The sequence below is a fragment of the Solanum tuberosum genome, unplaced genomic scaffold (genome assembly GCF_000226075.1).
Source record: "Solanum tuberosum cultivar DM 1-3 516 R44 unplaced genomic scaffold, SolTub_3.0 scf00092, whole genome shotgun sequence".
NCBI classification, from domain to species: domain Eukaryota; kingdom Viridiplantae; phylum Streptophyta; class Magnoliopsida; order Solanales; family Solanaceae; genus Solanum; species Solanum tuberosum.
The window spans coordinates 814,235-837,183 of NW_006239019.1; the positions used below are offsets into that span (position 1 = coordinate 814,235).

The following is a 22,949-nucleotide window of genomic DNA, read 5'->3' on the forward strand; positions in this document are numbered from 1 at the left end:
GGGGGGGGGGGTGGGGGTGAAGATACTCTTTTAGAAAGTGTTATTTCTATTTGTTCGTATGGTCTAAAGAAAGTTACTTTGTGCAGTTTGATGCTCAAACAGGAGATGATAATATGTGTCCTCTGGGATCAGCTGTGGCAGCCAATTCATTGCCTTGCGTGGAGCTGTTAGTAAAGGTCAATAAAATTCTATTTTCTCCTTAAAACTGTATATATTTGTTAGATCGTTCTAGTCTATCTATATGTTCTTTAAATTGCTGAATCCAATTGAGTATCTCCAAGAAGTTGTGTTGCAGAAACCATGTGGTGCTGTTGTTTGATGCATTATCATTCTGCACTTTGCTATGTGTTGGAACCATGCAAAATTTGTGCTAGATCAAATCACAAGAAACTGCTTTGATCATACGGGAGCCATGTGAAACTTGATTCTAATACACCTTTCCTGAAACTCTCAATTTTATTTGTTTTTGGTAATAAAACAAAATTTTATTAACCAAGAGTGAGTTATGTACAAGTATCAAAAAAAGCTGAAATGGACAACCCCATTACAACATATTAACTACCAGCTATCAGACTACAAAACTTGCTACTATTGACTAGCACAATTCAGCTAAATGAATGTTTAATGTGCTTATTTATTTTTGCTTAAAAAATGTGCTTACTCAAATATCATCGGGACTAAAATCAAACTTTAAGAAGTGATTAAAAGTGATGTGATATTAGCCCAAAAGAAATGTTCCATGAAATGAGAAGTGAATGGAATTCAAAGTATGTAGGGTTATACTTGCAAAGAGAGGAGTCTGTGGAGTCTCGCCTGTTGGTTACCTATTGTTTGGCACACTAGGAAACATATCCAGAAGTTCATTTCCCTTGTGCTGCTGCTTGTTGTAGTTGTCATTCCCTTGTTAAATGGCTTGTTAATATGTGATCGTGTTGTTCCCATGAATGTATGTTTATCAGCTCTTCTTTGATCTTCCTTTTTCATTCTATAATTCATTCCATCTGAAGTTATATGTTCTACTTTTAAACTCTATTGTAAATACAGAGTACACCTTGCACAGTAGCACATTTGGTTCTTATGTATCCTTCTTTGAGCATGGTTTGTCGAAATGAAAACTTAAATCCAAGATGGTCTATTAAGTAAGGCATCCTTTACCTGCTGGAGAAAACATTGCTTACATATTCAAAGATGGTTTATTGGTAGAAAAATAAAATTATATCTACTGAAGCAATTTTTACATATGCCACACCAAATTCGAAGTGTTGTTGTTTGCGGGAATACAAACACCTATTTCACTTATAAGAATTGTCTTTTTCAATTTTTCCATTTTGCTTTGTATTTTGCAATGTTGCTTGGTTAAGCGTGGCATCCGTCTACTTAAGGCTCAACTTCTTTTGTGTTACCAGGCAGGGGCTAATGTCAATGTTAAGACTGGTGAAGCAACAAGGTATGGTGAAACAACTCCTTTGCTCATTGCTGCTCATAATGGTAATGCAGAAATTGTTAACTGCTTACTACAAGCTGGAGCTGATCCTAATGCTGCTGATGAGGTAATTGAGAAGAAAATCTAACAAAATATAAATTCTTTGTTGTTTCAATATATTTTGGAAGAAATTTCCAAGGTATCCTTTTTCTTTTTATTGTTGGAAGATGATTCCAAGCAATTTTAAGTTTTATTTTCGTGTGTTTTGTTTATCTGCAAGCACATGTGAATCGTATTCCTTACTGTCACTTTCTAGTCTACTTCCCACTTTTCAGATTTGACATGCATAGTTCGGTTTGGGAATATGTTCTTAAACCTGAACCTAGAGTGAGAACTAATAATCAAAGGGGTCGTTTGGTGTGATGGACAAGGAAAAACAATCCCGGGATAAGTTTTTAGTACCCCTTAATTCTTTGTTTGGTTATGAAGTGTGGGATAACTTGACCCTTCGGGGTGGCCCAGTGGTTTGAGCTTGGGACTTCCATGTTGGAGGTCTCAAGTTCGAAACCCCTTGCCAGCGAAAGCAAGGGGTTTGCCTTTTGGGTCGAGCTCATCGCACCAGGCTTGCCTAGTGCGGGTTACCTCTCCTATGTGGTTTGCGAGCTATTGCATAGGAGCGGGAGTTTTACCCTGTGCGCACCAAAGGGTAGCGGCTGTGGGTTAAACTTGTCATAAAAAAAAAAGAAGAAGTGTGGGATAACTTATCCCAGGATTAATTCCCTAATTGTGGGTGGAATACTATCCCGGGATAACTTATCCGGGGTAAAAATGTGAAATAACAAAAACTCCCCCCATATACACCCTCATTTATACATCACTTTTACATACACGTATATTCAAATAATTTTTAATACCATTAATAATAACATTCACAACCTTCACTACTTGTTATTTTTATGATTATATATTTTTTCATTAAAAAATTACACTATATAAATATAATTTGTATTTTATGAATATATTAGAAGTTAATTTATTTGACTAATTCTTATGTTTATTTACATTTTGATTTCTCTTAAAAAGTTCACTCCACTATTGAATTACATATTTTTAATTAAATAATCTTTTAATCACTTGAAAATTTGTATTTTATATATCAATTAAAATGAAGATAATGGTTATTTTACTATGTATGAGTGATATGTGCTTAAATGAAGTGACATCAACAATTAAATCTTTTTTACTTTAACAAACTTAAGATAAAAGTTTTATTTTTAAGCTAAATAAGATGGATGTTTTATGTTTAAAAACACATGGCATAATTATGAGAATGCGCACACAGAAAACATTTAAGATAAATAAGATGATTTTTTTTTGTTTAAGAGTGAATAATTAAAGCTTGCAAAGAAAGTATAAAAAACTAAATAAAATGGAGGGTATTTTTGTAACAAATAGGTTATTCTTAGAAATTATGCCATGTATATAATTTGAATATGACAAACCAAACAACCAATAAAAAATAATCTTAGCATAACTATACCCATTATAACTTATCCCATCATAACTAATCCCAACATAATTATGTTGAGAAAAATATTTGACTTCAATACTAGCACATTCTCCAATGTAGTGTCTTTTCATAGAATATGGATCAAATTTAGGTATGTAAATCAACTAACAGATGCTAATACAAATTTGAGTAATGAGAAGATGTCTCACCCACAACTTATGATCCTTCATCGTGTAGTATAACAGGAGATTGGAGCTCATTTTGAAGGTATGCATGAGAGATCTGGCACAAAGAAGAAATATTTGGTTGAAAAGGGGAGTGTCAATCAGAAAACAAATAAAACCAAGATTAGGGTCTACGTATTTTACAAATTGTGGTTTCTTAACTACCTTCTATAAGAAATTGTAAACGTTAGAATATGAATAGGAACATGAATAGTATATAGAATCCGACTTTGATAAAATTGTAATATAGTATCTATTAATAGGATCTCAGTGTAATGATATAGAGATGCAATTCAATAATATTTTTCTCCTATATTTCCACATGGTATCAGAGCTTCTACGATATTGTTAGAGAATAAAAAAGCTTCCGCTGCTGGTGGATAGCTATAACCCATACATGTTGCCCGTCTAGCCAATGATTATTTTAGCAAAAGTTGGGGCAATACTATATGCATGAAGAAAAATCATGCTGAGAAGGACTAACTTGAGAAGCATTCGGGACAAAGAAAGTAGTCACCGTGCTTCTTCTCAGTGGCTGCTTAGATTTGATTTGTGTAGCACCGTGCATCTCTTCGATGACTACTTTCTCATATCCGATTTGCGTAGCACCGTGCATCTTTTCAGTGACTACTTTCTCATATCTAAATTGCATAGCATCGTGAATCTTTCCGCTAACTGATATCTCATATCTGATTCGCGTAGTGTCGTGCATCTTTCTAAACTACTTTCTCATAACTGAGTTGTGTAGCACCGTGCGTCTTTGACTCTTTATGGTGACTCATCAGATCTAATTTGCATAATTCTGTGTCCTTTCGGTGACTCTGCAGATGGTAGTTTCACTTTTCATTTGTGTTGTGCGGAAACCAACACTAAGAGGTACAATGTCTCCCTGCAACCAAACCATAACCGGCGTGCAAGCCTGATCTGGCCAGTTTTTTGGCGGCTTTCTTGTTCAAGGGTCTACTCCTTTCTTGATTTCAAAACGATTTGTATATTTTATACCAGATTTCGAGCACTTTCCGGCAATCGTTGCACTGTTTTCGGCAGATCTGAGTTTTCCAACAGTGTTCTCTTTGTTTCAGATTCATTTTATAAATTACTTTGACAGACAACAACAGAATTTTCTCCTCAATGGTAATCTTGTAATGTATTTCAGTTTCGTGACTGAAATATTTGAAAAGGAAAGATGAATAACAAGAAAAATAGTGATACTTCCTCTCCCGGGAGATCTGAGTTTTCCAGTAGTGTTCTTCTCTTTCAGATTCATTTTTGCCAAAGGGTTTACTAAGATATTTGGGCTGAATTAAAGTGATACTTTTCTCTCTCGTGGTTGAAATAACATTTCAGACAGGTTTAGAGGTAAACTGAGACCTGTTTCTTTGGGGTTGTGACAGATCCAGCTGGTCCGATCTGGGGTTCAGATAATTTAGCTGAAGAAAGTGCAGATAGTGCTTTGCTTTGCTGCATTCTGTAATATGTCTGTCAAGCTTTCTTATAGATTACTGTTTGCTGAAGTCTTATGCTCAATTGTCTCATGCCTTCTGCATTCCAGTGAGAACCAACATCTATAGATGTAAGAGCTGGTGTATTATGTGTGATACCTCTACAGATATGACTTTATGGGACCTGGGAGTCTTCTTTTTGTCCTGGTCTACTGTATCTTTAATATAGTAATATCTGATTCATTCTGATCTAAATAAGCGACCCAGTGTCTGTACTTAACATACATTTGTATGGGTTCCCTGGTATTCAGAACTTCAATCATGAACTTTGTTAATTTCTGAGCAAGGTCGCTGGAAATAAAAAATCAATTAGCAATTTCTGAGGACTGGTAATTCATACCGAAATTTAACTTTTGCTATCTCTACAGGATGGTAATAAGCCAATACATGTTGCAGCTACAAGAGGCAATCGGGCAGCTGTTGAAGCTTTATTGGCCGTCACACCACAGATTCAGAGTGTTCCTGAATGGAGTGTGGATGGAGTCATTGAGTTTATGCAATCTGATTATAGGAGAAAACAGGTACTTAATTTGTCTTTCTGTAAGATAAATCGCTGCTGGTTTTGGTCTGCTGCCTGAACTCAGAGTTGGTTTTAAATATTGGTACTGGCTAGGTCAGCGACTATTTCCTTTCCTTCTCTCCTGCAAACTTCTGCATCCTTTTCATTGTCTAAACTGTGATAATAGCAGGAAAGTACAGAAGCTGGGGAGGAAGCAAACTATGGCGCTAATCTAAGATGTCTACTTACGAGGCTGGAGGATGAATTCAAGGGCTTGAAGCAAGAACGTATTATTCCAAAGAAAGATTTGCCTGAGGTCTGTTATTGGTGATCACTGTTTTCAATTTGTTATCAATTTGTACGTGAAAAGTATTAACTGTCTCCTTCTGTTGTATTATTTTAAATTTGCCTTTTTGTATAATGTCAAGAAAGTGGAATATCATCACAGGTTTTGCTAGTTTTATCCTTGTGATAGTAATCATCTAACAGAAATGAATAAGCTTCTATAGTAAGGATAGTGCTGGCAATTTCAGCCCATATTAATGAGATCAATTCATTTAACCCAGATTTATACTTTAATTGGGTAAATATGGGTTTTAGCCTACTTTAAAAATCCATAAAAATATGGACAAAATGGGTATCCATATAGATCCAATAACACAATAACAGGTCCCTCGGCCTGCAGAGAAAAGGACCAGGCCAAAGACCAGTACCTCTCCCAAAAGTTACCATTTCTCCAGAGGCACAGTTGCTGCTGCTTGAGTGAATAAAGGCAAAAAATATAATACTAGAAGCCTCATTACAAATAATGAGATGAAGAAGCAGAAAAATCTTTTTTTTTTCCTTCCCTTTTTTAAAATCTTAAATACTTAAGTAAAATGATAAGTAAATTATGATACGGAAGGGGAGGCTGTGTTGTTGTTGTTGGTTATCGTGCATGTATTTACTAACATTTGTTTGGTTAATATGCAAAATCACTCCTTTATATGTAGGAATACTAAATAGTTTGGCTTTAATATGAGCTTGATAGGCTTTTTTTTTTCCCGAAATGAAAAGGAATTTGATTGAACTGCAGGTATCCAATAACAACAACAGCCTGATTTCATTCTCTAATTTGATAGCTAACAATTAGCTAAATTTAAAGCTTGGTGGAAACCAACATATATGGAATAGTTTTGGATCTTTGTAGTCTCCATAAGAAAGAAAGAAGTTTAGAATAGCACAGACGGATTCAAAATTTTAATTGGATGAGTTCTAGATTCTGTTTTTTTCTTTTAACATATAAGTTCAAAACTTAATATGTATAGATTTGTGAAGAATGGCAGTGGAGTCTGGTTTGCTGAAAGATTATCTCCATTGTTAAAACTTGCAAGACAGAGCATAGTGTTTTTCATTTATATGCTTTCTTTTCTCTTTTTTTAATTCCTTATTGGGTTTTGGTGTGTGTGGGGTGTGGAAGGGGGTGGGGTGGGGATCTTGGATTTCTTTTCTTTTCTTTTTTAACCTCTTTTATATTATTTCTTGCTCTTTGAGGTTGAAAAAATCTGCAAGATTCTTTAAGGTGTGAATTTTTGTTTTTTTACATTGTGCCGATGAAATTTATACATTGGCTTTAGGATATTAAAGTGGGTTAAAACCCTTTTATTCAAGCCATATTTTACCCATATTTAATGGATGGATTGCAATCCAATCCATTTTTGCTCAAATCCATATCCAATTTGCCACCTCTAAGTTAAGGGTAGCTATGGCACTAAAGTAAACCATTTCTGAAAATGGAACAAAGTGAGTATATATTTTACTTGTGTATATATTATCTTTTGTTCTTGCATTTTTTCTGGTTAAGCACTCTTGTCGACAGATTGGAAATCTCTCCTTGTGAATATGATAATACATATGTGAAACATGTAAACAACAAAATTGAATTTGCATGTGCAAGTATATGTAGTAAATAACATAATAAACACTGCATCTTGGGGCATGAAATTAATGTCTTCAAGAAGTCCAATGACCAATGTTGTCGGAACAGTTCCACGTTTGATTACAGTACTGACCCAGTGATCCTAGGGCATCAAAATGCATAAAGTTTCTCTTATAGTCGTGAAATTATACCAGCGATGTGGTTCTAGACTCCTGTTTCAGCTGCCTTCAAATTGCACACAGTATCAATATCTTTTTATACTCTTTGTTATTACTTGTATGCATCTCTTTCATTTGAAGTACCTCAGAACCTTGTGTTGTAGAAAACAGTTTACCGGTTAGTGCTAAACATCTTGCATTGGCATAATTGATTGATTTGTAGGTGACTCCTGAAGCAAAGAAGAAAGCTGCAGACGCAAAGGCGAAGGGAGACCAGGCATTTAAGAGGAATGATTTTCCTAGGGCTATAAATGCTTATGCACAGGTACCTATTAAGCTTATTGGATTTCTCCTGAATGTTTCCCCAGTAATTATCCTCTTCTTGGTGCAAGTATATGTCTTTGTTGAGAATATAACTAAATATTAAAAGTGTGCTCTAGCTAATAGCTTAAGCTTTTATATAAGATGGTCATACACTTCAACATGGTATCAGAACATACAAAGGTCCTGAGATCGAATCTCACCACCACCCAAATCAAAAAAGAATTTCCACATGATTGCCCATGAAAAAAAATCAGGCCCGCACGTGAGGGGGCGTGTTGAGAATAAAGTGTGCTCTCTCTTATAACTTAAGCTTTTAGATGAGATGGTCACAGCTCACTTGTGTTTGCTGATACTCTGCAGGCAATCAATTTTGATCCAACTGATGGCACTCTGTTTTCGAATAGAAGTCTTTGTTGGCTCCGCCTGGGGCAAGGTGAATCTGCCTTGGTTGATGCTAAGGCTTGCAGAGAACTTAGACCAGATTGGGCAAAAGGTTATTATCGGCATGGTGCAGCTCTACGTCTATTGCAGGCATGCCCTTCTCTCCCTGGAGTCAAATTTTGCAAACTTGTATATATGTATACCTATATTTTCTGATATTCTAATATTTCATTTTCAGAGGTTTAAAGACGCAGCCAATGCTTTTTATGAGGGCATACAGATCGACCCTGAAAATAAGGAGCTCGTAACTGCTTTCAGGTATGCATGTTGAGACTTGAAACTCTTCTGTTTCTGTATCCAAGTTTTTCTCATTGTTGTGAGGTACTAATATGATTGCAGGGAAGCTATTGAGGCTGGTAGAGAATTTCATGGCACAGAACAAGAATAAGTTAGAAAGCACATTCAATTCTGTAGGAAGAACATTTTGATGTTTTGCCCTCTAGTGATTTGTTCTGTTGCATCTTCAGCAATCTATACTCACTGTTTTTGTTAATCTCAACTTTTCCCTTCTGCGTTATTTTTCAAAATTTATTTCATTCTGTTTTTTTTTTTGCATGCTTGGGGTTATGCATTTTCTTAATTTTATTTATGAAAGTTAAAAAAGGAGAAATCATATATAGATATATAATGAAAGGATGAGCGAATAAATAAATAAGAACAAAACCAATTTCTCATATAAGTAGTTCTATTAACAACAATGAGAACTCAAAAGTAACTTTACACGTTTTTGAATAAAAAAAGGTTGGACCTTTTAGAAAAGTATTCGCACCCGCCCCGCAACTTGCAAAAAAAAATTTCCAAAAAAAATAATAATAAATTAATTCGCCCCGCATTTTTAGATTACATGTGAATCTGAGTTGTGCAAATGTCTCAGTGAGGAGGTGTTGAGAGGTTTGATATAGTGGGGATAAGGAGAGACAAAGATAGGCTGAATAAGTATCAAGTAGAGGTACTTTAGACAAGATATATTTCATCTTCAGATTACAGAGGACATGATTTTATCTAAAGATAATGTGGAGGTCGTTTGATATTTTTGTAAATTGAGATATGTATTTATTTGTACACATATTATTCTCAACATTTATATTGTGTAAAATTATACTCTCTCCTACGTTCCCTTAAAATTTGAATTTTAACGCTTTTTCCGAAGCTCGGCAAGTTTTTGTCAACAAACAAACTGCAAAACCGTTGCTCCGTTTTTTCCCTTCTGTTTCAGTTAGTTAGTGTATAAAGAGCACAAGTTTCTGCAGAAACCCCAAAAAAATCTTCTTTCTTTCTTCAGTTATGGAAATGGAATACCAAAACCTGCTCCTCTTACTGAAGGTTTTGATTCATTCTTCCACTACTTTTTCCTTTCTTCAAATACTGTAATGTTATTGAATCTTGAAATTGTTTTGAGCAGCTCAAAAACAGGTTATGACGTTTCTGGAGTCTGCTTGTTCAGGGGATGTTGAGCTTTTCAAGAGTAGGTTTTTCAATTGAAAACACTATTTTCCTGTTTTATTATTTTGGGGTCTTTAGTTGATGATTGTGAAACAGAATTGGCAAAGGAACTAGATCATGATGGGAAAGGGTTGGCCGCTACGGTGGCAGATGTAAAGGATGCTAAGAAAAGAGGGTCATTGTTCTTTGCCGCTGGGGAAGGAAAATTTGACTTGTGCAAGTACTTGGTGGAAGATTTGAAGATTGATGTCAATGAAAGAGATAAAGAACGTATTCTCTACAGAGTAATAAATTTGTCTTTCATTCATCATTGAGTTCTTGTTTAGTAAGAAATTGGCTGTTGAGATTGAAACTTGAGGGGTTCTTTATATCTTTGCCGCATTAAAGTATTGAGGGTAAGATGCCTAGTACTATATTGTTTTCTAATAATTGGTGAGTTGGAAGTATATTTTGTATTGGAAACTGTTTTTTATTTATGTTTAGTTTTTCAATATATTTTGTAAGATACGAAGATACCTAACAACAATATATGGGAATGGTAGACTCAAATACAGCGGAATATATGGAGGATTCATATTACTGATTCCAACTTGTTTGAGATTGAAGCTCTTCTTGATTGATTGATATGTGCTGAAAGTGATATTGCTCTTAATATATATTATTTCTTCATAGGTGAGACTGCTGCTAGGCACGGACACACTGCTACTGTCCAATACCTCATATATAAGGGTGCAGATCCTGCAATACTCAGCACCTCAGGGGCAGCTTTGCATAATGCTGCAAGAAATGGTAGGTTTTTCCTCTTCGTTAGTAGAAGTGATTGAAGCTTCTAATTGTGTCAGGGAAAGAGTCCTGGGTTCATATGCATTTAATTGCTGTAACCTTGTAGCTCTTGTACAGTTTAGGAAAAAACATATATATATTGGGGCTAAGCTCTCTGGCTTTTTGCCATTCATTGTGAGGAGAAAATGGAAGAACTGATCAAAAGGTCCAGCAGACTATCTGAGGGCTGTTGTAAAACCTAAGCAAATCAAGGGAGGAAGAGACCAACATTAACTCTCGAAAGGCAATGCCTCAAGACTTGGATATTATATTCATGCAATGTGCTATAAAGAAGGTTCTTAATGGTTTCTCTTCTACAGTTCTCCAAAAGTGGACTTCAAAATGGTTTTGCGACGGTAAACAACATGAAATCCACTAGAATCTGCGGAATTTGTGATTTGAGCAAGTTTTGGAGAGTAAGAACTAAAACCATGATGAATTGGTCAAAGTTCTTATCTTAAGCAAATAAACGCAGAAAAGGTAACCAAATAAGGTTATAATTAGCAGAAAGAAGCAGAGATGGATAGGGTGGGATGGGGTCTGTTTTCTATTTGCTGCATAGTTTTCAGGTCACTTTTCTATTTTCAGCTGTTGAAAACCTAACTTTGGCTTCTGTTTTCCTGGAAATGTTATGCTAACTTGTAAACTAAATTTGTAGAGACTTAGATTCCCTGAACATTTGGTCTTTCTCGCTTCATTCACCTTTTCTTTCCTTTCTTTCTGACAATGCTACATCTTTCTTTTCTCAATCAATGACTTGAAATGACCCTAGATTACTAGAGCTTCAAAGAACTGTAACGCAAATATGTATTCTGATATTGTAATTTATGCAGGATTTAATGTCAATGAAAATGTAGTAAGGAAGCTGACTGATTTTCATTCAAGTTAGAATGTAGTCAAAACTTCTGTGTCTCATTTTTTTGTTTGTCTCTACTGATAAAAGCGTATCATGAATACGAAGAAGATCCATCTTAACTCGATGATAAAAGAATGGTGGAAGACCATCCCGACATGCATTTGTGGTGGGCCATATGGAAAGAAAGGAAAGCTAAATGTTTTGAAGGGCAGTGCCCCATAAATTTTGTTTTTCATTAGAGTACTTCCATAGCTACTTCATTCTGAGTGCCTTACTCTTCTAAGTAGTATGAATGTGAATGGGGTATCATGAACATAAGCACATGAAAGAAACACCACAAGTGAAAATATATTTGCAGGTTTATTTTCCTTTGTTGCCACATAATCTGAATTGAGAATCTAATCATGTTCTAATGGATATCAGTAGTTGAGATCTTAGTGTCAGCTTTTAATTCTCTATTGGTAAAACAATGAGAGAAATCAATCAACATATCATGCCTTATTGCTATATTGTTATTTATAGTGGTGTCCTGCATACACTTATGTGTGTAGCTACATGCATTCTTCTATTTATCATCCTTCTTTACATAGAATGACATTTTATTGTTCATTATCTTTGTCTGCAGGACATATTGAATTGGTTGAATTGTTTCTGTCGATGGGTGTAGACATTGATTTGAAAAGTGATGTTGGAACACCACTTATGTGGGCTGTAGATCACATCCAGGAAGGCGTTGTTAAGGCTTTGCTGGAACATCATGCTAATGTGAGTGCTTTGTTACCTGTTAAACCCCTCTTTTCTCGAATCAAAACTACCAGTCATTGTTTAACAATTCTCTCTAGACAAAGTGGAAAGCAGTTGTATGGTTTAAGTGTTCCCTATCTAATGACTTAAAGCTTCCTAGCGGGTTACTCAGTTAATCGTTGTTTCATAACAGGGAGAGACATTGTTTTCAATCATCACCATCATCCTTATCGAAAATAAATTCACCCCACCCCTCCCCTCCCCCTCCTCTCAAAAGACAAAAAGAGTCGGGCCACGTGTGAGGAGGCGTGTTGATAATGATACAAGTATCTCCTATCTAGCAACTTAAGCTTTTGCCTTTTAGCTGAAGTGGTTCCACAACCAAACAAGTTCTTACACACTTTTCTTGCGCTGATGTATTCAAACTCTTGTTTTATGTACTTTCTTCCCTTTGCCAAACAGTGTAGAGTTCTCTCTCCCAGCCTGTACAGGCTTCTTTTCTCACCCCCCTTCCATCTTTCTTTTCCTGTTTTTGATAAGTATTGACTTCACTATTTTCTTCATGCTTTTCAGTTTCACATAGTTGTTTGTTAGTGTTTGTGTTGCGAAAAAGAAGTTAGCTTAGATATAGTATATAAATTAACTTTTGATTGGTTATTCAACTTAAGATATTTTTCCCAGCTTTTTTTGCATACAGCACCCGATTTGCATTTCTTACTCGTTAGAGAGGGCACATTTTGATAATATGTGGAAAAAATCAAGTCTTCCTGGGTTGTACTTTTTCTCATTTTGATGCATTCTTCTCTACTGTTGAGGATGGGTTTGCAGAAGGGGGTGGGGGTGGGTTGAAGATACTCTTTTACAACGTGTTATTTCTATTTGTTCATATGGGTCTAAAAAAGTTACTTTGTGCAGTTTAATCAAGTAGGAGATGATAATATATCTCCTCTGTAAGTAGCTGTGGCAGCCGATTCTTTTCCTTGCGTGGAACTGTTAGTAAAGGTTGATAAAATTCCATTTTCTCCTTAAAACTTTATATATTCATTAGATCGTTCTACTCTTTATCTATATGTACTTTAAATTGCTGAATCCAATTGAGCATCCCCAAGAAGTTGTGTTGCAGAAAACATGTGGTGCTGTTGTTTGATGCATTATCATTCTGCCTTTGCTATGTTTTGGAACCATGCAAAATTTGTGCTAGATCAAATCACAAGAAACTGCTCTGATCATACGGGAGCCATGTGGACTTGATTCTATTACAGCTTTTCTGAAACTCTCAATTTTATTTTTTTGGGTAATAAAACACAATTTTATCAACCAAGTAAGAGTTATATAAAAGTATCAAAAAAATCTGAAATGGACAACCCCATTACAGCCTATTAACTACCAGCTACCAGACCACAAAACTTGCTACTGTTGACTAGCCTATAATACCAAAAAAAAAAAATCCTCTATGGATAGAAGTTTAGCTGCTCGAGTTTTTGTGCTAGTCTGCTCTTCGTTATGCCCCTTATAGTACACACCACCTGGATAATTTGTCTAGTTAGCTTCCCAGTTACTTTCTTTTGTTGCTGGAAGATCCTATAGTTTCTTTCAGGCCAAATTTGGTACACACAAACTGCAAATGTCATACTATTAACTTCTGTAAAACTGCTCCTTCCTCTAGCATGGGCAGTAGCCCGTTGTAATTACTCAGGCCACTCCATTGGAGCTCTCTGCAAGTGTCATCCTCCATGTTGCATTTATTTCATTGATTATCTTTCAATTTTCTCTTTTTGTGCTTCTGAGGTGTAGGAGAGGCTTTGCTTTAGGAGCTTTATGACTGGTTAAGCCCAATATTATGTTGGAAAACTAACGGAAAATACCTTCACCACAAATTGTTGTATGAAATTCATCAAAGCTTGAGGCATGTCAGACACTGTCCTTCAAGATAGTTCACTTGATATAGGTGTGTCCCAAGATTCAACAAGTTCTTCTAGTATAAAATTAGGACCCAGAAACTAACAAAGATTCTTTTAATAGAATGTAGAATGAAAGATTTCTCTTAGATATATATTCATCTCATCATCCTTTGTGATGGAAGGGAAGATTAAATTTATAGGGAAAAACACATGAGGCTAAAGCCTCCTCCAACAGTTAGTGAGAAGGATTAATGTAATTAAATCAGTGGTCAAACCATTTGTCACCCTAAATGGTGGTAAACGGACAAAGACAATAATAGTCATTTGGTGGCTGAAACGTCTATGGAATTAATGAGAATGAAGAGGCCAAAGAATCAAGATATGATGAAGGCCTTTAATTATATTCAAGGCTAATATGAGGAGAATAAATTGATTAATGAGGTATTCAATCACAATAAATATATTAAAAGCCATTAACAAGATATCAAGAATTAATCTAGACAATGATATGAATATTTTCTTTTGAAATACTAGAATCATTTTTCCAACATATTATACATTAAACTGAAAAAACTTCTTGACTACATAGGATTATGAATTTTGTGCATCTTACTTTTCATGGCACAATCCAAAGCAAGAACTCAACTACCTTTGCCGACGTAGTCACACCTTCGCCAACATAGTCCGAGCAACTTAGCTTATGAGAACTGTCTTTTTCAATTTTTCCATTTTGCAATGTTACTTGGTTAAGCGTGCCATCTGTCTACTTAAGGCTTAACTTCTTTTGTGCTACCAGGCAGGGGCTAATGTCAATGTTAAGGCTGGTGAAGGAATGTGGTGCGGTGAAATAACTCCTTTGCTCGTTGCTGCTCGTAAAGGTAATGCAGAAAGTGTTAAATGCTTACTACAAGCTGGAGCTGATCCTAATTTCACTGATCAGGTAATTGAAAAGAAAATCTAATTTCTTTGTTTGAATATATTTTGGAAGAAATTTCCAAGGAATTTTTCTTCTTTCAATTGTTGGAAAGATGATTCCAAACAATTTTAAGTTTTATTTTCGTGTGTTCTGTTTATCTGCAAGCACGTGAATCATATTCCTTATTATCACTTTCCTATTATTGTTTTTCAGGTTTGACATGCATAGTTCGGTTTGGGAATGCAGATCCCTTGTAGAATCTAGGTACCTTAGTCATCTTTGCCAGGGGATTATTGATGTTAAAGATATGTTCTTAAACCTGGACCTAGGGTGAGAACTAATAATCTTATGGGTCACTGGTTCATAATTATGTTGAGAGAAATAATTCTATTTTGACTTAATAATTACTCCATATTGTAAAAAAAATATATTCTGAGTATGTATTTATGAAACAAATATTTTTCAAAGAATATGTAACATAAATTTGTTGTTGTATTAGAAAAGCAAACCCGACTGAGTTAGTTCAATACTTGCACATTCTCCAATGTTTTAGTATCTTTGTTAATTTCTGAGCCAAGTCGTGGAAAAAAAGTCAATTAGCAATTTCTGAGGATGGTTAATTGATATCGAAAAATAACTTTTGCCATCTCTACAGGATGGTCACATGCCAATACATCTTGCAGCTAGAAGTGACAGTCGGGAGTCAGTTGAAGCTTTATTGGCCGTCACATTAGAGACTCCGGGTGTTCGCGAATGGACTATCTGAAAAATTGAGAAAACAGGTACTTAATTTGTCTTTCTGTAAGAAGATGATCGCTGCTGGGTTTGGTCTTCTGTTTGAACTTAGAGTTGCTATTTATATATTGGTACTGGCTAAGTCGGTGACTATTTCCTTTCCTTCTCTCCTGCAAATTTCTGCTTCGTTTTCATTGTCTAAACTGTGATAATAGCAGGGAATAACATAAGCTGGGAGGCAAGCAAACAATCGCCCTAAGAAATTTTTACCGGAGGTCTGTTATTAGTGTTCACTGTTTTCGATTTTATGTGTGAATTTTGAATCATTTCAATTTACTTGGATTTTACCCATATTTATATGGATTGGATTGGATTGCCACCTCTAAGTAAATGGTAGTTCTGGCACAAAAATAAACCATTTCTGAAAATGTAACAAAGTGAGTATATTTTTTCCTTGTGTATATATTATCTTTTGTTCTGGTTAAGCACTCTTGAAGACAGATTGGAATATGATAATACATCTGTGAAACATGTAGACAACAAATTGATTTTGCATGTGCAAAGTATATGTAGCAAATAACATAATAAACACTGCATCTGGGGGCATGAAATTAATGTCTTCAAGAAGTCCAATAAACAATGTTTGCTTACGGTTCAATGACTAGGGCTTCAAAATGCTTTAACTTCTTTTATAGTCGTGAAATCATACCAGCGATGTGGTTCCAGACTCCCGTTTCAGCTACTTCAAATTGCACTGAAGATCAATATCTTTTTATACTCTGTGATTCAGTTGTATGTTGTTGGACAAACCTGTTTACGGAATAGTGCTAAATATCTTGAATCGGCATAATTGAGTCGTTTATAGGTGAGTCCTGAAGCAAAGAAGAAAGCTGCAGATGCAAAGGCTAAGGGAGACGAGGCATTTGACAGGAAGGATTTTGCTGCGGCTAGAGATGCTTATACGCTAGTACCTATTGGGCTTATTGAATTCTTCCTGTATACCCAACACTAACCCTTCCCCAGTAAAATACCTGCAAAAGGGAAAAAGAAAGAAGATAATGATGAGATGAAGTAGTCATCCTCTTCATGTTGCAAGTAATTAATAATGTGTATGCATTACTTACTGAGCTCACTTGTGTTTGCTGATACTCTGCAGGCAATCAGTTCTGATCCAACTGATGGCACTCTGTTTTCCAATAGAAGTGATTGTTGGTTCCACCTGGGGCAAGGTGAATCTGCCTTAACTGATGCCAAGGCCTGCAAAAAACTTGGACAAGATTTGGCAAAGGCTTATTATCGGGAAGGTGCAGCTATACGTCTATTGCAGGCATGCTCCCCCTTCCTCTCCTGGAATCAAATTTTGCCAACTTATATACCTATATGTTCTGATATTCTAATATTTCCTTCTCAGAGGTTTGAAGAGGCAGCCAATGCTTTCTATAGGGGCATCCAGATCGACCCTAATGATGAGCTCATAACTGCTTTACAGTATGCTTGTTGAGACTTGGAAGTTGTTTGTTTAGCAACTGCAGATGATATATTTCTCTAGCATCGAAGAACCGTACTCTAATGCAGTAGTTTCTATATGATTGCAGGGGTACTGTTGCTGAAAGGGATGCTGAGGCTGCTAAAGAAATTCATGACATGGAACTAGAATTAAGTTGTGTCATACAAGAGTTAGAAAGCACATAATGACAGAACCAAGTAGCCACTTCTTTTGCCCTTTTCTTTGGTAGTTGTAAAAATGGATCATTTTGATGTTTTGTTCTCTAGTGATTTGTTCTGCTGCAATTTATAGACTCACTATTTTTGTTAATCTCAACTTTTCCCTTTTGCCTAATTTTTCAAAATTTATTTTCATTCCTGTTTATTTTTTCCAAGTGGTGGACCATACTTGGGGTACAGAACTTCTAAAAAAATATCTGTAAAATATTTAAGATGTAACTGACCAAACTAAATGTAGTATTGTCGTGGATAAAATTATGTCATTTTGATATCAAAAATCAAAATTATGTACACTCTAAACAGAAAGGTAAAGATGAGCAAAATAATATAGCACAACTATTCAATACAAAAGATTATTATTGCAACAAGTGAAAACATTTATGCAGGTAAAAATTAAATGTAAAAATACAGCCACAGGAGCTATAACGACAGTTAAAATAGTCTTGGAATACAGCAACGTAATGTCAGGGGGATTATATTTCACTTGGACACTAACACTTTCCAGAAGCTTGACACAAACGGAGCAGGATTTCAACAAGGTTACCTTAATGTCAAGTAGCAGATTGTTGATTGTTATGACAATGTGAATATTCCTCTGCTATCTGCAGTCGAACAAAATACTGGCAACCTGTACAGTATGACATCTGATTGTGCAAAACTAAAGATCACTGGAAGATTTGCACTCAGCAGAGAGTATGATACATGCTTGAACGTAAAAACGATAGCTACTGTAACTGCGAAAAGTTTAGATGTACAGAGTGATGACTTGATAATTCGATAAATACAAGACTCACCTATTTATCGATGTCAAATACAAATTTAATACTTGTCAAACGTGAGATAATATATAACTTAAGACTTCAATGATCCTTAGAGAAAAAGATCCATTCTTCATGAAAATAGGAGGCAGAACCAATGATGATTTCCTTTTCGATTCATCCCTGCAAACTACAACTTACTTCAAAAGAAATGTTAAAGCAGATAATCATGGATACTGGAAAAATCTGCAACTTGCAATTCGTCGAACAAGTTGCTGGGAAAATGGTCAGAAGGCACTGGCAACCAAAATAGCTACTGGAGTCATGATACTGATAGAGAGTCCTGGAAACGAGGTCTGGTATCACCAGAACAGTACTAAAAGAGATTAAAAAAAAATCAGTACAGTACCACCAATACGATCACCGAAAATAAGCAAAGTGTGAATGGAACAGTCACCGGAATTAGGAAGGTTGCTGCCGGAATGGTCACGTAAGATTATAAAAAGAAAAAAAAGCTTCAATCGGACAAGTGACATAACACCTTGCCAGTAAATCATAAGTAAGAGCCTTTATGTCAGAGTAGAGACCTAATTTTGAGTATATCAAACCCTTTTTTCTTTTTTTGGTTTCCCACCCGGTGTCCGGAGCCCGACTAAATCCAGATCGGCACTGCAAGGCTCATTCGAGGGTGGCGCTTCAAACAGTATTTTCTCCCGAAACCTCTGGTAGTATTGATTTGATAAAGCCACACGGACATAAAGGCTCTACATCTTAGTATATTCTGGGAAAACATTCAATTCAATTCAGTATCTCACTTTGAGTATATCATAGTTTTTCCTCTTAGTATTGTTTCTCAATTTGATAGAACTAAGCAGATACTTTATCATGTCAACCAACGTAGTATACATGATGTAAATATTCTTTCTGAGGAATTACACATCAATTAAACATGACATTAAGGTACAGATCAAAACCGTAACAGATGATGATAATTTTTATAAAATTTCCCTCTTCCAAACTGATATTATCAGTATGGAGTACCAAAAAAATTATTTCTGCGGCTAGACATTGGTACTTGCTTTGACACACCAAAGTTAAACCAGATGTAATTCAGGTAAAAACATGAACATATATGTATTTGGTCTTCCCTTGACCATAGGACATGCATATGCAAGGTCATATTAGCATAAACAGCAAAAGGATTTGATTTCTTTCTTAACAGTAATAAGTCAGCTTCCCCCGAGCGTGATTAGCTTGAATACAAAGTTACAAACAAAGAAGGTTAACAATACTTGAGAATGCTACCATAACAAGAAATTTCCCTAGTGTGTTGTATACGCCTTGGAGATTTCAGCTATAAGCTATCAGGTCTATAATTTTTTTGACAAGGATCTGTTAAGTATGTGCTGTCTAAAAGGAAACAGTAGCATATTCAAAAAAAATCCAGTTCAAGTTGCTAACTCCCGTGACAACCAGATTTTATCTACGTGATCACACAGACATGAGAAAGAGCAATCCACCTTACTCCTTTGAAGGTCATGCATGAGCCTTCGTAGCTGAATTCCAGCATTGGAATTGCTCTGATAGGTGTTAATAGTTACGGACGAACACTACTTATAATGCATTGCTGCAAGGGGAACGAAGAAGGGCAAGAGAAAGAGAGCTAAGGGACAAAAAAATATCATAAACAGAGTAAAAGGCAAAACAATCCAGCCATTGTACAGCAAATCACACACCTAACTCTGCAAACACAATGCCAACTGGTACAACATTACTAGATCAGATAACGAACTAGCTATGCATAAATGAACAGTAAGATAGAAGTCTAAGAAATTCAAACAGATGGAAAGATGGATAACGATGGGAACATGAAGCAACAAGGAGCCGAGATAACAGCTTGAGAAGAGGGGTAAAACTAGAGATCAGGCTATTTTGCATTCAGAATTGCTGATTTTATTCATCCAAACAACAAAACACTTGGAATCAAATAAATGAAGAAATGTGACTCTTTTTCTTTCGGATAGGCAATAAAAAATTGTACAAACTGACCTAAAGATTACTTAATGATAATGAATACATAGATTCAGCAAAAACTAGCCAAATTTTTACTTGAGTACAGTGGCAGCACTTTGATCGACCCTCATTTGTATCATAATCAAAACAAAGTAACAATCCGAATTCATAGCCCCTATCCTACTTAAACTCGAAAACAGGGTTGAGGCAAAAAGAATCACCTTTAACGATCTTTAGGCAGACAGACACCTCCAAGCAACAAATCTGCTCTAAAATTAGAAATGTTCCTTCACACATTACACTTTCCAACCACTACTTCACCCAAACTCAGCACCAGAAATAAGCCAAATTATCAACAAAAGATCTCCAGTACCCGCATTTCGCCCAATGTAATCCAAGAACAATTAACAAAATCTGTTCTTTCAAATTTCCCATATAATTTGAAACTGCAACAAATCAAAATCCACTACCTATAACTAGGCCTGATTTGTTCCTCACTGACAACCGAAAGCAACCCACCTTCCGCAGCCTCATTCTCATCCAAAAACAAATCCTCAGTTCCCCTTAACGCCCCATGAATTCCCAAAACGAAAAACCCAATAATCAAAGCAACCAAAACATTGAGACCCACATGAGTAAGCGCCAAGGCAACAACAGTAACCAACCCTAACCCAACCAAAACAAGCCGATCATCCAATTGGGTTCCCGAAATTACAATCGCTTCTTCACGGAAATAGTACAACCAAGCTACAGAAATAGCCAAAAAGACAATCATAGAGATAGGGTGGTAAACAAGGCTGAGGAATAGAATAACAAGGATTACCATAGCGTAATTGACACGGAAATAATTAAGGTTCCTCCTCACCCGAATAATCGCTTCAGAATAGTTATACGGAAGAGAGATAATGGTGTAGTCAAAAAACACACGCCATGAACGACGTGTAGCCGTGTCGGATCTAGTGACCGTCGATGGACGCGGCGGCTGTGGTTGTGGTGGTCGTGGTAACGGTGGACGAGGTGGTTTTCTGGCGGAATGAGGGGTGGTTTGTGGTGATTCTGGTGGGGTAGAAGTTGGAAGGGTACCATAATTGGAAAGATTTGCAGAAATTGCCATGAATTAGTATTGGAGAGGAGAAGGATTCAGATGATGAATGTTAGATTCAGAATTTCTTCTCCCCTTTTATACCTTAAAAGAAATTGGAAGCTTCAACAATGGAGGTGGAAGACAGCTTGAGGATGAATTGTCCTCCTGCTTTATAAGCATGACAGCCATGACCATGACTACGGCCAACATGTACCAAGTGATGTCAATCATTAATTTGTCACTTGGATCAGTATTTAGTTACGCCGATCGTTTAGTCCGTTTCGAAAAAAATATTTATTTTATATCCAAAATACATAGTAATAACAATAAGATTTATTTCATTAATCGTGAAGGGTATACAAAGTACATGTAGAGCTTCCATATACTAGTAGTATTAAAAGCTAGCTCAGTCTCTTTTATTAACTTGAGATAGTACATAGGATGAAATCAATCTCGATCGTAGTTTATTATTTTATTGATGATATATGACACTTTTTTAAGCTTAGCAGTTGACAAATTCATAGTTAACATTAAGGTTGCCCCTCTGGTAGCCCAATCCATTAGTGTCCAATCGGTTAAACACGTTTACATCCAAATCAAGCCCTCCATTGCTGCATTGATCTACTATTCTCACTGTTTCTTGTGTTCCTGTTCCTGTGTTTGTCACCTGTATAGTAGCGGAGAATTAGGAATTTCATTCAGAAGATTTAAAATATAAAAAATAATTTTAATCATATATAAACAATGTAATGACCCTGGCCCGTACTAGCTCACCCAATACACATGCACATGATTAATTTTCCCTTTAGCTTCACCATACATGGGGTAACTTCATTGGACACATTAAAATTAAAGTATCTAATAAGCATCAATTGTTGAAAAACACTTTTATAGAGTATGATAGTGTAAAATTAAGCGTACCCTCAAGCATCTACCGCATGAAGCTTGGCCCCTAGGTCCAGCTGGACCACAAAAAGCGGTCCAGCCATACCTCTGGCGCCACGCTAGAGGCTTGTCAGCATCCCAAGTAGCGCAGTAAGCGCTAGCAGTTCTCAAATCCCAGTTTATGTTCTGCGGATTGTACAAATGATAGGTTGCCCTAACGTTGGTAGCGCTCTGCGCCGCGGCCATTGCCATCATCATGCTGATGACAAAAAATGCTACACACAACTTGTTAACTCTCTCCATAATATTGTAATTTTAATTTCTTGTGAGGTTTATGTGAAATGGTGAAGGATAAATAGGTGTTATTTATAGGGACAGTAGCTAGTTAGTTAGTGTGGAAAATAATGGACATACAGTATACTTGAGTTGGAAAAGTCATTGCTATTAATTTCATGTAGGAGTTGTGAAAGACTGGAACTCTCCATGACTCATATTCTCTAAAATAATTTTCCATTTCTATATTAATCATGAATGTACAATTAATTTAAGTGAAAGTGAAACTTTGGAAAAATAAAAGGCTTTACTATATATCAATTTGACCAATTCAAAAACGTCCGAATTGAATTATACTGACTAGACATGTGGAAAACAAAATGAAATTCAAGAAATTAAATCCATGAATTGCGCAAATACTACTTTTCAATATATTCATGCATAATATAGAAGAAAGTAGAAAAATTTAATTAAATGACGTTAATCTTTACCAGAAAATAAAAAAAATCGATTTCTCTACTATCTATTCTAGTACCTACCAGGGGCGGCTCAAACCCGATGGTGGCCTAAGGCCAAACTCAAACTAGAGGCCTTAAAAAAAATTATAAATATTTTTATTTTAAATCTATTTTTCTATTTTTTTTAGATGCAAAGTTGTTAATAATTTTTGTGTAGTCAATCTCTTCTAGTAATTCTTTTTCAATCGATAATATAGCCAAACCACTTAATCTTTCTTGAGACATTATCGATCTTAAATAAGATTTTATTATTTACTTAATCTTTCTTGAGACATTA

At 35.7% G+C, this 22,949-nt stretch overlaps 3 protein-coding genes, 1 long non-coding RNA gene and 1 pseudogene across 7 annotated transcripts in view; 2 read left to right on the forward strand and 3 right to left on the reverse strand.

Moving 5' to 3' along the window:
* LOC107060712 (uncharacterized) overlaps positions 1-7,925 on the reverse strand; it is a 27,700-nt gene extending 19,775 nt beyond the window's left edge. Inside the window, exons 1-2 of the long non-coding RNA XR_001473487.1 lie at positions 7,889-7,925; positions 1,156-1,158 (exon numbers count right to left, since the gene is read on the reverse strand). This is a non-coding gene — a long non-coding RNA (uncharacterized lncRNA). The remainder of the gene's footprint in view (positions 1-1,155; positions 1,159-7,888) is intronic.
* Positions 1-19,734, forward strand: part of LOC102580178 (ankyrin-1-like) — a 25,592-nt gene extending 5,858 nt beyond the window's left edge. Inside the window, exons 6-13 of one of the 4 annotated variants that reach the window (XM_015308911.1) lie at positions 87-176; positions 1,407-1,550; positions 5,028-5,180; positions 5,346-5,474; positions 7,458-7,559; positions 7,919-8,089; positions 16,828-16,904; positions 17,012-19,734. In XM_015308911.1, coding sequence (XP_015164397.1) covers positions 87-176; positions 1,407-1,550; positions 5,028-5,180; positions 5,346-5,474; positions 7,458-7,559; positions 7,919-8,089; positions 16,828-16,904; positions 17,012-17,108 — 963 coding nt within the window. In that variant the 3' untranslated portion in view covers positions 17,109-19,734. Of the gene's footprint in view, positions 1-86; positions 177-1,406; positions 1,551-5,027; positions 5,181-5,345; positions 5,475-7,457; positions 7,560-7,918; positions 8,090-8,177; positions 8,258-8,338; positions 8,517-16,827; positions 16,905-17,011 lie in introns of those variants that run through there. The other 3 variants (XM_015308912.1, XM_006347675.2, XM_006347676.2) reach the window with 3 other exon arrangements.
* Positions 10,114-16,366, forward strand: LOC102589546 (ankyrin repeat and SOCS box protein 3-like; annotated as a pseudogene).
* Positions 19,735-19,889: 155 nt separating the features above from the next.
* LOC102580733 (PRA1 family protein F2) lies at positions 19,890-21,230 on the reverse strand. Its single transcript, XM_015308914.1, has one exon. The coding sequence runs from the start codon at positions 21,024-21,026 to the stop codon at positions 20,379-20,381; it is 648 nt and encodes a 215-aa protein (XP_015164400.1). The 5' UTR covers positions 21,027-21,230; the 3' UTR covers positions 19,890-20,378.
* Positions 21,231-21,498: 268 nt separating this feature from the next.
* LOC102581074 (pathogenesis-related protein P2-like) lies at positions 21,499-22,184 on the reverse strand. Its single transcript, NM_001288679.1, has 2 exons — positions 21,918-22,184; positions 21,499-21,663 (listed from the first exon to the last, which is right to left on the reverse strand). The coding sequence occupies exons 1-2, from the start codon at positions 22,182-22,184 to the stop codon at positions 21,499-21,501; spliced, it is 432 nt and encodes a 143-aa protein (NP_001275608.1).
* Between the last annotated feature and the right edge of the window lie 765 nt (positions 22,185-22,949).

Coding starts and splice junctions, on each gene's coding strand:
- LOC102580733 (XM_015308914.1), bottom strand. CDS start 21,026: ATGGCAATTTCTGCAAATCTTTCCAATTATGGTACCCTTCCAACTTCT.
- LOC102581074 (NM_001288679.1), bottom strand. CDS start 22,184: ATGGAGAGAGTTAACAAGTTGTGTGTAGCATTTTTTGTCATCAGCATG. Junction 21,664..21,917: donor CATGCGGTAGATGCTTGAGG/GTACGCTTAATT, acceptor GCTACTATACAG/GTGACAAACACAGGAACAGG.